Here is a 12,236-nt window from a genome sequence, read left to right on the forward strand (position 1 = left end):
TAGAACAAGGCTACACATTTGTTGTAATGCAAATGTGTGTGCGTTGAATTTTATTTTTTTTATATATATTTGAATGTTTTATAATAAGTAGACAATTTTTACATCCGTTTAAAAGTTGGGTTCTGGTCACTATCTTCCCATTACAGGTTTTTCCTCTAGTCCAACTAAAACATTAATGACTTTTTATTTTTAGTGGAAATGAGCACAAATCTCTTTTTTGAAAACTTTTCCTGTTACATTATTTTTGTTGAAAAAGTTGCATTTAATGTCATTGTTATGATAAAAGTATTGATTTTAGTTTTATGAACTTTTATATCTTGTTTTGGTTGAGGATTAGTTTGGATATTGAGATACAGTTAGAAGTTGCATTTTCATTAATAATATAAGAAAGCAACAATTTATTAAGATTTCCATCATTCGTTGATAGAAGTACAACTAGAAATGATTAAAAGAATATTTTGTATGTTAGCAATTAAATTTCCAAAGGGTTAATAGACAAGGAAACTTTGGAGAATTTCAGTTTCTCGCTACTTCTTGAGTTCTTTCAGAGAAAAATAAAGCTCCTGCCTCCTATAATTTCAGTTCTATTCTATAAGCTTGACCAAATAATCTATTTTTATAAGAAGACTCACACGGATAAAACCAAAATGCACACAAGATTGGACCATTTCACTTTTTATTTATGCATCAACAAACAGATTTATAACAATTCAATTTGGTATCAAACAGACCAAATAAAAAAGGTATAATACAGTGACATATATGTTCATTACGTGTTTCAAATTTCTACGAATCCCATATACAAATAATCAATTTCAATTATTTTACACGAATAAAGCACCTCGCATCACAGCCTCTCTTTTATGAATAAGAAGCAATAAAAAAGGACCACGAAACCAAAAAAGATGGAAAGCCGACGGTATCAATCTTTACTTTCCAATTGTTACAACTGCCCAACAACATTTACGGCATTCAATTACTACTTCTTTCTTGTACTTTATTACTCACTCTCTGACACTAGAGTATATATTTCCTTCCTTCTCAAACCCACCTTTTTTGTCAATATGTACCCACGCCCATTTATAAATAGAAAATATATAATAACGGAGTATATATTTTTACTACATATGATATATATAAAAAAATGAAATAACAAACAAATATTTATATAATTAAGTTAGAAGACTAGAAAATTCTTTGCTGCATTTTGGTCGACTTTTTCCCCGATGACATCACCAATGACGTCCTCTTTAAACACTCCTTGAACAAAATCCTCAATATCAATTCTTCCCTTTTTACTATTTTCCTCACTACACACGTCATCATCGAACCGTCCAGGTATATACGGTGGTCTGGAGATCTCCAAGACTTTTTCCCAGTCAACGCCTTTAAGGAAATCGTGACCCTTGATTTCAGCAACCCGTATTCTCTGTTTCGGATCCTTTTCCAGTAATTTCCGGATCAAATCTCGTAACGGTGTCGGTTCACCAACTAATTCGGGCGTCTTTGACAATACCCTGTAAAATGTTTCTTTCCTATTTATCCCTCGAAACGGTGTCGTTCCATACAACATTTCGTGTAAAACAACACCTAAACACCACCAGTCTACCGAAAAATCGTGCCCTGTTCCTTGTATCATTTCCGGTGCCACGTATTCTTCAGTGCCCACAAATGAGTTCGATTTCGAATGTGGGTCGGTTGTTGTAATGTAACTCGGTTCTGAGTTGACTGACTCAGCTGGGTGTACCGAGTCACCCTCTGTGATCCCAGGGTGGCAACATTTGTATAGCTTTGAAAACTTATTTCTCTTCTTCTTATTCTTTATCGGTGTGGTGTTTGTCGGCGTTGTCGATCTTGATGGCGATTTCGGTGACAATTTTGTTGAAAGATCGAAATCCACAAGCATTAAGTGGCCATTTTCTTGTATCATTACGTTTTCTGGCTTTAAGTCCCGATACACAATTCCTAATCCGTGTAAATATTCCAATGCAAGCACTAATTCCGCGGCATAAAACCTATATAATATTTACAAAAAACAAAAAAAATCAACCGTCAACGTTAATGTCAAGGATACCCAATTACAAAATAAAATATACTCGTATAAAATAGTAATACATTAACGAAATGAATGCAATATTGCAATGAGTATTAGATTTAGATAAATACCTGATGAGATCATCAGAAAACATTTTTTCGGTCTGTTTTTTCCGAAGATAATTAAGGTCACGGCCAGGACAATAATCAATAGCGTAGCCAACAATGTTATCAGTAGATAAAACGCCGCGAAGTTTTGGTAACAACGGATGTTCACATCGTCCCAACACTTCTTGTTCGAAACAAATTCTTTTGTACTCGCTACCATCGCTATCTTTTTTCTTTGTTTTCTTTGTAATGGAAGCTCTGGATATCGCTTTCAAAGCCAGTAACTCGCCATCGTCACCATTATGATCAGTTTCATCTTGGACTAAGAATACCACACCCTTAGCACCTCGGCCTAGCGGGGATATAACCTTAAGTTTACCGAGGTCTAATGAAGGGACTACTTGGTCCGCATTCATTGCGCGCGCGCGGTCACAAATTAGACAAAAACTGTTGCCGATGAAGATTATTATGTATTTCTTCTTTCTTTTTTGGAGAGGTGGGTGTGTGTTTGTTGTTGATTTTTTGGGGGGTTTTGGTTTTATATATGGGTTTGTTCTGTTTCAACTTTCAAGTGCGTGGAGAAGGGGTTTGTGTTGATAGTATTTTCTATTGCTGAAGGGTCAAAATAAGGTGGGATTCTGGAATATGGTTCAAACTTGAGGGCTTTCAACATTACTCGTTTTGTAGTGCATTATTATATTATTTTAGTTTAGTTTAGTTAATTAATTCGATTAGATATAGTTAATGCGTAAATTATTCGCATCATAACTGCATATGCTTTTAATGTATATTTGACAATAACTATTCAGGGTTACTTTCTTAAAGGCATTTGACTATTCTGTGAAAAATGTGAAATACTCTCATTATATCCAATACTCCATTTTATGTAAGAAATGTTATGTTTAATTAGATTATGAGATAATTAAAAACATACTTGTCGATTCGTAACTTTTGATTTGATTAGAAAATATGATTTTTTTGACTCGGAACTCAAAACGTGATTCAAATCGTAAGAGTCGGAACATTTTTAAATACTACATAATATAGTATATTTGTATATACGTGACGTCTTTAGAAATAACATATAAGTTTATTATCTTAATAGATTTACCAAAAATAATACATATCCAATGGCTTTGAGCTTCTCTAAATTCACAATAAAATGATCAAAATTATATAGATAACACACAAAAAATAATAATAATATATAACCATAGTAACAAGCTACAATAATTATAAGTTTGCGATTCGTGACTCGGTTTAAGTTCACACAACCAATTGTAAGAGTCTGAACAAAAATGAGCCACCTAGCGAATCGACTCGTTTTCGGTGTAAATCGACTCGACTCGAAAAAGTTCACTCTTAACTCATAAGAGTTTAACAACTATGATAACTAAAACTAAAGAATTTCTAGTTTTACAACTATGACTCGAAAGATGTTCTAGTTTCGGGGTATTGCGGTATATTAGAATCAAAACACCGTCTTTCTTAAATAACTAGAACTAAAGAAAATACATTTTTCGTTTACCCAGTTGATATTCTTATATGTTTTTAACTGTAATTATAAGATTATAAGAGCCGAAAATGAAATAAGATAAGTTTATGTTATAGCTACGGCTATCAAATCAGTATGTAGTTTGGGCATTAACTTGCCAAACTACTATATGCACCTTAAAGTTCGATGTGAACAACGTTTTAGCTCGATTCAAGAGCTATTTGTTTTTAGATATCTGGATCAATTAAATAGTGATTATGGATTGTGTGTGCTACCAAGCCTACCATGTGAGCAAAGAGTTAAATTGATTTTTGACTTGGCATTATTTGAGCTGCTCATCAAAGCAGATAATTTTCTAATATTGCAATATAGACTAGTTATAAATCTGGATGATATGTTTCTTCGTGAACGAATAAGAGAATAATACTAAAATCCACAAATTATAATCAACAACCATATGCTCATAATTGACTGATATTAAAAGAAGCGTGTATTAAATAGTTGTATATTTACTATAAAAATTAAGAGGTGAATTTTTGATATGAAAACGTACAATTTTTTTATGCACATTAAATGAAGCCCTTAGCCCTAAGGGCTTCATTTAACATTTTTTTTAAAAGAATTAAGAAAAAGAAAATCATAAACACCCATTGATTATAATCTTTTGAATTAATAATAATTGTTAATGAACAACCTTATCACGTTAATGAAAACCAAAATTTTTAATATATTTTAACGTAGCTGGGTGAAAACTTCTTGCGTAAACTTTCTAATTGAAAAAGTATTTTAAACAAATACTAGTCACCTTTTGAAAAAATGTTTTGAAAAGCTCACTTTTACAAAATCATTCACATGTGAAGTTTGTCCATCGTGATAAAACACATAAAAGGCTGTCTTGAACTCTTAAATATAAATTAGGTTTCTGTTGCATATTATTCGCCTGTCAAAAATATTTTATTCCCTAATAAACAAAAGATACTATATAGACAAAAATCCACATGTTAGCTAGCTAGCTAGCTTGATTAAGCTTATAATAAATAAAATATAACTTAATATCTATATTACTATATTAGTGTAATATATTAGTGTGCAGTGTGCTATATATATTTATTAATTTAATTAATAATATAAACACAAGATATCCATACAAGATATCTTTTTAACAATGATAATATAATAAGTAATACAGAGCAAAACAATAGAATGTTATAGTATTAGTTCCCGAACTAAACTTTTTGCTTAGAAACTACGGGTCTCAAGATGTCAAAGATTCTTGGTCAAAGGGTCGACTTTTGGTCCGAACCAACGAAACCCGTGGCTGTTATCTTTTTCTTTTTTTCTTTTTTTCCCCTGAAATGTATGAATTGCGCCCTATTATTTGAAAATTTAGTATATATTGTGTTAACGGGGTCCTAATAGAGAGCTCTCTCGCGAAATATATCCACAATTTAAATCGATGAGAAACGTTTATTATTCAAATATCTTGAGAGAAAAATTCATACAAACTCATCATAAATGGAAATTAAATACACGTATCTATTATGTTTAAACGCTTAATAGTCGACATCTATTCTAATGCCCTCCAAACATTTTGCTTATAATGAGAACACAAGTAAAGTAACAATGAAATGAGATTCAAAATCAAAGATTAAAATTTAAAAATCATTTTTGAATCTTGACTTTGATTTTAATTCAATGGTATAGATTTTGCTAACATAACTAGTCATGTTAATAAACTCGAAGGAATCTCTTCACATACTCAATACATATGTTTGAGTAATGATAAGTATGCGTAAAAAATATGTTATACTTTATTCATTTGTTAACACATGTATAATATATTTTCTTTCTAAATTTCCACCATTAATTTTTTTATGTGTATACTTCTTATTGTAAGACACGTCTTTAAGCATAATCTATACGCATATTAAACATTTTCCACATTAAATCGGTACGTAAACAATTATACTTAAATCTCATTTTTTTTATCTTGATCTTTGTCACTGATCATGTTATGTATATCGATCAATTGGTCACATTCTTATTTATGCATGATCGGTGAAAAAAAAAAAATAACAAACGGCTTAATATAAGCATTTGTTGGTTATTGCTCAGGAATAAGCTAGTGAACCAAGTCCTTCAATAATGTTTATTTATTAATAAGGTAGTATACGCTATACTTCAAGCAATTTCAATACGAATATGAGTCCAAACAAGTTTTAATCACTAGTCTTCTAACTATTGTAATGGTCAAGCAACCAGCAAAACAAGAAAAAAAAAAAAGGTTGTTGGAAGTTGCAAGCCAAACAAGAGAGGAAAAAAGAAATACTTTTTACCAAAAGATTGATGACTCATTTTTATGATTTCCGATTTTAGGATAATTCATTTTAGTTTATTCTCATTTCTCATATTTATAAGGTAAGTTATTGGGGTTTTAATTTCGAAAGCTATATATTACATCTTGGATGTTTATATAATTTAATTGTAAGAATAGGATTTAATGGTTAATGTCACGAGATGAGTCTAGAATATGTTTACATTGTTTGATTCTAGATTGTAATTGTACTTGTATACTTTGGTAACTAGTGTTTTGCTAGTTATTTGTTATTAATATATATCTTATATATATCTAAAGTTGTAAGATTTGCAATCAATTCTGAAGCTTCATGATATTTATGATTTTATTGCTTGGGTAATTAAGAGATAAGTATCTTGCTTTGTGTTAATGGATTTAGGTTGCTGCACATTGATGTGAAAGCAATTCAAAAGTCCCTTTTAATAATCATAATTATAGGAATAGTAGTGGTAATATTAAATCACCAAAGAAATTCAGGGGTCTTTTAAATCATCAATCATTGCCGGTTGTAGAGAAGCGGAAGTTACATTTCTTGGTAGTTGAAACATCCCATCCAATGTTCGGTGTATAATTTCTTTCCACATTCTTATTTCATCATTAAAAAAGGGCTCCAAGAAAATTTTTTGTTCTCAGTTTGCTTTTAGATTTTATCATTTAATCTGTTATGACTTTTATTTGTTTATATGATTGTGCAACAGGTTTCCAACTCGGATCGAAGCTTTGGTTTCTTTCTTTATCATTCTTCGTTGGTTGACTTCTGATGAAGATAATCATCAACACATTTTCGATATCCAGGTTTGTTTTTTTTTTTCAAATGTAGTTTAGGTTAGAAGTGGTAAATTAAGGGATTTGGGTCAACTTTAGTTAAAGGGTTGAAATGGGATTTTTTTTTTGGTTGTGATGTTTAGTCTATAGGTACTAAGATGGACGAGTTGGGTCGGGCAGGGCAATGGGTTAAAACAGGCACATTATTTTATGTGCGGGCAATTTACTTTTTGGTGTGATCAATTTACATATGTATTGTTTCTCAGCATTATATGATATTTGATTAATGTAGTTTATTTTTTTGAATGGCATATACACCAATATAAACTTGACACACTAGGTTATGGTCATGGTTGATTTAGATTGTGCTTCCACATGAAGACTTATTCTATAATGCAAGCACCAAATAGTCGTTTTAGCTAAGCCTTTTTCCACTAAACCGGCAAAATATCATCATATAACCAGGTTTTTATTGGTGAAAAGCAAACAAAACCTGCAAATGTGTATCGGGTATGTTTTAAATGTTAAAAGTTTTTTTTTATTAAATTCAGTTTTTTATGTGTTTCTGAGGGCATAAAGGTTGTCTGGCTATTAGGAAGCACTATTGGACATTCTTGCTTATTAATGCCACCAATCATGGGCTTCTCCCTTTGTCATTCGGTAACTTTAATCTGAGGACAAATACTTCCCCCCCCCCCCCCCCCCCCCCCCCCCCCCCCCCCTTCAGTGATATGCTTTTTGAAATGCACGAGGTTTAGTGAGAGCTGTTCGCTTTTGGTATGCTTCTCTTGGTGGATAGATCGTGGTCAAAACTAAGATACTTGAAGGTGTTTTAAAGGTTTGCACCATTCTCGACTCATAAAGTACCAAAATTTACAAGCAAAAAACACAGATTTCTCATTTATTTCAATTCTACTTGAAAATACGTTCTTCTTAACTTTAGTATATACCATTTATAAGGTCTTTGTCTAAACTGAATTTAAGTTGTTGAATTCTGGCTAATCTTTATTTTGTAGTTAGAATAATTTTCATTTAAGCAACTTAAATACCATCATCTCATTTATCAACCCATTATAAAACATGCCATCAGAGTTTCCTTCACTGCCAACATCGTTGATAACACACAAGTCTCCACTGCCAACATCGTTGATAACACACAAGTCTAGACTGTGTCTTTTAGTAACGCTACAAAGTCGCACTTATAATAGTTATGGAATGATTTATATTGTATCTATCTCCGCGGTTAACTACTAAAGATCTAAAGCCCTGTAAATGCGGTTAAGATTTTTGCTTTTTCATTACAGTCGCAATTACAATATTTACAACTAGAGCCATGCAAAGTTGCAGTTATAATAGTTGCAATTATAATATTTAGAGTCGCAAATATAATATTTTGGTTTACAATCTGTTGGTAGGCTTAGACTCTAAATTCCGACACCTTTATTTCGCATATCAAGTTTATGATGATATGTTAAAATGAGGGTATGATCCAGAGGTTGCCACATACACAGAATTGATATAAGGCTATTCTTTACGAGGTAAAATAATGGAGGCAGAGAGGTCTTTCACTCTTGGCATGATACGCAAGCCTAATATAACAACTTAGTAGGTCTTCATGAGCTTAAGTTACAACTTTGAAATTAGGGATGCTCTTAGCGAAGGGGTCTTTGTTTAAAAGTGGGAATCCGAAGACCACCTCATATGGCCTTCATTGGCAATCCTGAACAGGTGATTAATTAGGAGATTTTATAATTTGTATATTTGGCCATTGTGGTGTGTGTGTGGGGGGGGGGGGGGTGGGGTGGGGGGTTGTGATGGCGTAACTTTTTGGTACAGGTGAATAAGGGTGTTATTGGCCTGAAGAACTACTTTGTTCAAAAGTTTTAAGGTGTTATATATCAAGTCTGATTGAACATGTTATATTATTTCAATTATAATTTAAGTGTTTGAATAATAATTCGGATCTATTATGTATTAATATTACCCCTTGCGAGCAACTTTTGACCCATTTAACCTGTTCTTATAAACTATTCTTTGATTATGGCATGTGGCCTATACTGATAAAACATAACCCAAATTGACCAGTTTGTAAGTGAATGGGTCAAAATCATCACATCTAAGTGTAATTTGTATAACATCTATAGATCATAAGTGCTAATCGAAGATGTTTACAGGCTAAACCATCGTAGCTCAAATCGTTGGGAAATTACTTTTCATGGCTGAGAATTTACCAACTGAGGTACAAAGAACTGATTTAATTAGGGAATTTGTTGGTCATACCTGGCCCAAAACTAGGAGAGTGGCATGTAACTCTCCTTCCAAATTGTGCTTTCTTTCTATGACAATTATAGTATTCTGTATTTCATATGAAAAGCTGATGCAGGCCCAAGCCCAACCATTGAGGACCAGACCCTTTTATTTTTAGAAAATCAAGACAAAAAGAGGCCACCACAAAAATGGGCATAACTTTTGCTAGAAGGCTCCGTTTTGGACGTGTGACCAGTCAAAACGACCGCAGAAACGAGGCGCATCAAGTTGCAAATGCCAAAGGCGGTTTGGCCTTTTTCTATGAGTTTTGGACCATTTTGTATGTTTTTTCGGTTTTTTTGGACTTTCTTTTGGTTATAACTTTTGGCCCACTTGTATTTTAGGGCCCATTCGAATTTTGCAGCTTATTTATTATCTGGACATGGGGAAATGATCAGTTTTATGATAAATCAAAGTTATTTTTTTTCACTATTCACAATGTTTTAGTGTGAGAATCCCATTATCGGTATTCAATCTTAATCAACGATAATTTGAAGAATTGTTTTCCGGGTATTCTTTGAATTAATGGAATCAATCAGTTATGTTAAATTTCCGTCTGCATCAAAAGCTCAAGTTATTCCTTCGTGAAAAGTATGGATTTTCACACGCGACACAATTTCTGAAAGTGACCTGATATCCATTTATCAAAGTAATTTTTAGTTAAGTCCCTACCTCCTTCCCTCTCAATTGGTACCCCCTTGATATCTTACATTAGAATGTACCTTCGCCTTTTGTTATTATTAAGACATTTTGTTTGTAGCATTATTCTCAACTCTCAACTCCAAACCTCTGAATATCGCACATGTGCTTTTAGTTGACAAGTGTTTTGGACATTAAAGCAAATTTTGCAGCTAATGATGTAAGATGCTATCAATGATTGGTTGTTATCACAATCATTACCCACAATGCTAGAAGTGCATGTAGAAGAGTGACAACGGGTTCAACAACAATTTGGTAATTTAAATACTCGAATTTTGGCTCCTTAGGCATATCGTTAGATTAGATGGATTCATGCTAACAGTTACCAATATCGTGACTTCTCTTTTATGATCAACTATCTGCAAGTTTTACAATGTGCTTAGCACCCACATGTTGCTATTTTATTAATTAATTGAATGCACTTTATTTTACATTATCTCTTGGCGTCTTGCATTTTTTGGTCGTAATTGTCACTTAACGCCTACGATACAAAGATAACCACGAATAAGAGTATAAGACCAATCGTTTATTTGTCCAAACCATCCCAAGGGAGTTTGTTCGTGACCACCAGCTAGAGCTACTCTTGACTTTAGTCAAATAAAGTTTTGTAGTGATGCTACGTATCAAGCGAGATGCCCAAGATCTTGATAATGAGACTCACCTGCATATAATATTCAAATGGATTCCTTTTCCAATGAAACAGGACTCATTGAAGACAACGTTTTTAGGTTTGAGATGCGTGAAGAGAACTGTATGATTGGTGAGACTGTTTACTTCGAAGTCGGTTAAAATGCAATTTAAGCCTATTTCAAATATATATTGGTTTATGTTTCCGAAATTTTAGATTGATCTTGAAATTAGATTAATGATTAATCCCTTCATTCCAATTTAAATGTTCTATATGAACTTCACAACTTTGACCGTTAATTGTTTCGTGTGTGTTATACAATAATAAAATATATGAATAAATTGAGTTTTAGATGTATTTTTCACTGATATAACTTTCATTTGATATTATATTATACAAAGAAAAATACTTATGGTCAAAGTTAGAAAAAAAAGACTCAGCAAGTCAAATTTGGACATTTAAATTGGGACCGAGGGAATATTTGATTACATTGGTGCAGTCTCTACACTCTTTGCATAAGAAGTATTTCGTCGAAACTTTTGAATTGTTCAATAAAACAACTCCTATTCAGGCTAACTTTCATTAACTATTCAAAACCAGGAACATAATACATGAAATAATATATTTAAAACACGACGTGCGTAGCACGGGCTTTTAAACCCTCGTATTTTTAGTAGTTAAAAAAAATAATAGGATTTAATGATGTGATTTAATGTTAAATAATACCGTCACACGCCACTCTATGACTCTATATTTCATAATTTATACTATACTAAAAACTTATAGGAATATACAAGTAAATTATATGCGGAATGTACAAGTTCGTATAGCACATAATAAACTTTTATCATATTTTATTTTTAACCTCCTAAACTTTCTATCTTTTAACTTTTGTCCCACATTAACGTTTCGTTTTTATTTTCTTGACACTAAATTACTGTGTACATGTTCTTCATCATTTCATAATAACTTTCGCCTAGTCACGATGTACTTTTAACATTGGTTTGACTATTTTTATTCGTCTTTTTATATACAATGTTTTTTAGTTTGTCCCACATCAAAGTTTTTCGTTTTTTATTTTCTTGACACTGAATTTCTGGGTTCTAATGTTTTCATCAATCTTTCACCTGGTCACGATTTTGCTTTTAAATATTTGGTTTGACTATTTTTATTCGTCTTTTATATACATAACATTTTTAAATTTGCTCACATCAAAGTTTTTATTTTTATTTTCTTGACACTGAATTTATGAGTTCTAACGTTTTCATCAAATAACTTTCACATGATTACGATTTTACTTTTTAAATAAAGAGTTTTGTTAATGAAAGTCCTTAGTGTGACATCCGTCACCAAAACTGGTAATTTATTATAGTCTCTAACTTACATTCCAAATTTCTTGACAAGTCAATATGCCTATATAGTATAAAAAGCATAGAAATGTGGTGATCATTTCCAATATGGGATTTTTATTACTTGGATTTCAATAATTTAGGATTTAGATATTTGATCTTCCTAAACGTAGGTGACTATAACTATCCCCATAATTTCTAGACTTGTAGTTGTTAGTCATATTTATTTTTAGACATTGATAAATTATTATACGTTACTTTGTGAATAAAAATCATAATTACAAAGTAATCTATAATCAATACAAGTAGTAGGATAATAATAATAAAATATAATAAAATAATAATATAATATAATAATATAATAATAAATAATAATAATAATAATAATAATAATAATGATAAGATTTTACATCAAAATATGGATAGCATAACCTCATTTAGAGGGGGGCGACCAAGAGAGAAGAAAAAAGGAAAGAAAAGAGAAATTATAATCTT

At 31.7% G+C, this 12,236-nt stretch overlaps 1 protein-coding gene and 2 long non-coding RNA genes across 4 annotated transcripts; 2 read left to right on the forward strand and 1 right to left on the reverse strand.

Moving 5' to 3' along the window:
• Window positions 1–783: 783 nt before the first annotated feature.
• On the reverse strand, window positions 784–2,746 carry LOC122592434 (serine/threonine-protein kinase OXI1-like). The gene is made up of 2 exons (XM_043764658.1): window positions 2,167–2,746; window positions 784–2,015 (listed from the first exon to the last, which is right to left on the reverse strand). The coding sequence occupies exons 1-2, from the start codon at window positions 2,556–2,558 to the stop codon at window positions 1,178–1,180; spliced, it is 1,230 nt and encodes a 409-aa protein (XP_043620593.1). The 5' UTR covers window positions 2,559–2,746; the 3' UTR covers window positions 784–1,177.
• A 3,456-nt stretch (window positions 2,747–6,202) lies between these two features.
• On the forward strand, window positions 6,203–7,450 carry LOC122594663. Of its 2 annotated transcripts, XR_006323060.1 has the most exons (4): window positions 6,203–6,556; window positions 6,692–6,788; window positions 7,099–7,268; window positions 7,354–7,450. It is a non-coding gene; the product is annotated as an uncharacterized LOC122594663 (long non-coding RNA). The 2 variants fall into 2 exon arrangements; XR_006323059.1 differs by having other exon boundaries at window positions 6,203–6,788.
• Window positions 7,451–7,488: 38 nt separating this feature from the next.
• LOC122594597 lies at window positions 7,489–9,307 on the forward strand. Its single transcript, XR_006323041.1, has 3 exons — window positions 7,489–7,596; window positions 8,933–8,997; window positions 9,142–9,307. It is a non-coding gene; the product is annotated as an uncharacterized LOC122594597 (long non-coding RNA).
• The last annotated feature ends 2,929 nt before the right edge of the window (window positions 9,308–12,236 follow it).

Source organism: Erigeron canadensis, chromosome 3 (assembly GCF_010389155.1).
Source record: "Erigeron canadensis isolate Cc75 chromosome 3, C_canadensis_v1, whole genome shotgun sequence".
Taxonomy (NCBI): Eukaryota; Viridiplantae; Streptophyta; class Magnoliopsida; order Asterales; family Asteraceae; genus Erigeron; species Erigeron canadensis.

What these genes read in the sequence shown, in the direction of transcription:
- LOC122592434 (XM_043764658.1), bottom strand. Translation starts at nt 2,558, where the DNA reads ATGAATGCGGACCAAGTAGTCCCTTCATTAGACCTCGGTAAACTTAAG. An exon ending in TTTTCTGATGATCTCATCAG is followed by an intron (nt 2,016 to 2,166) that starts GTATTTATCTAA and finishes AATATTATATAG; the next exon opens with GTTTTATGCCGCGGAATTAG.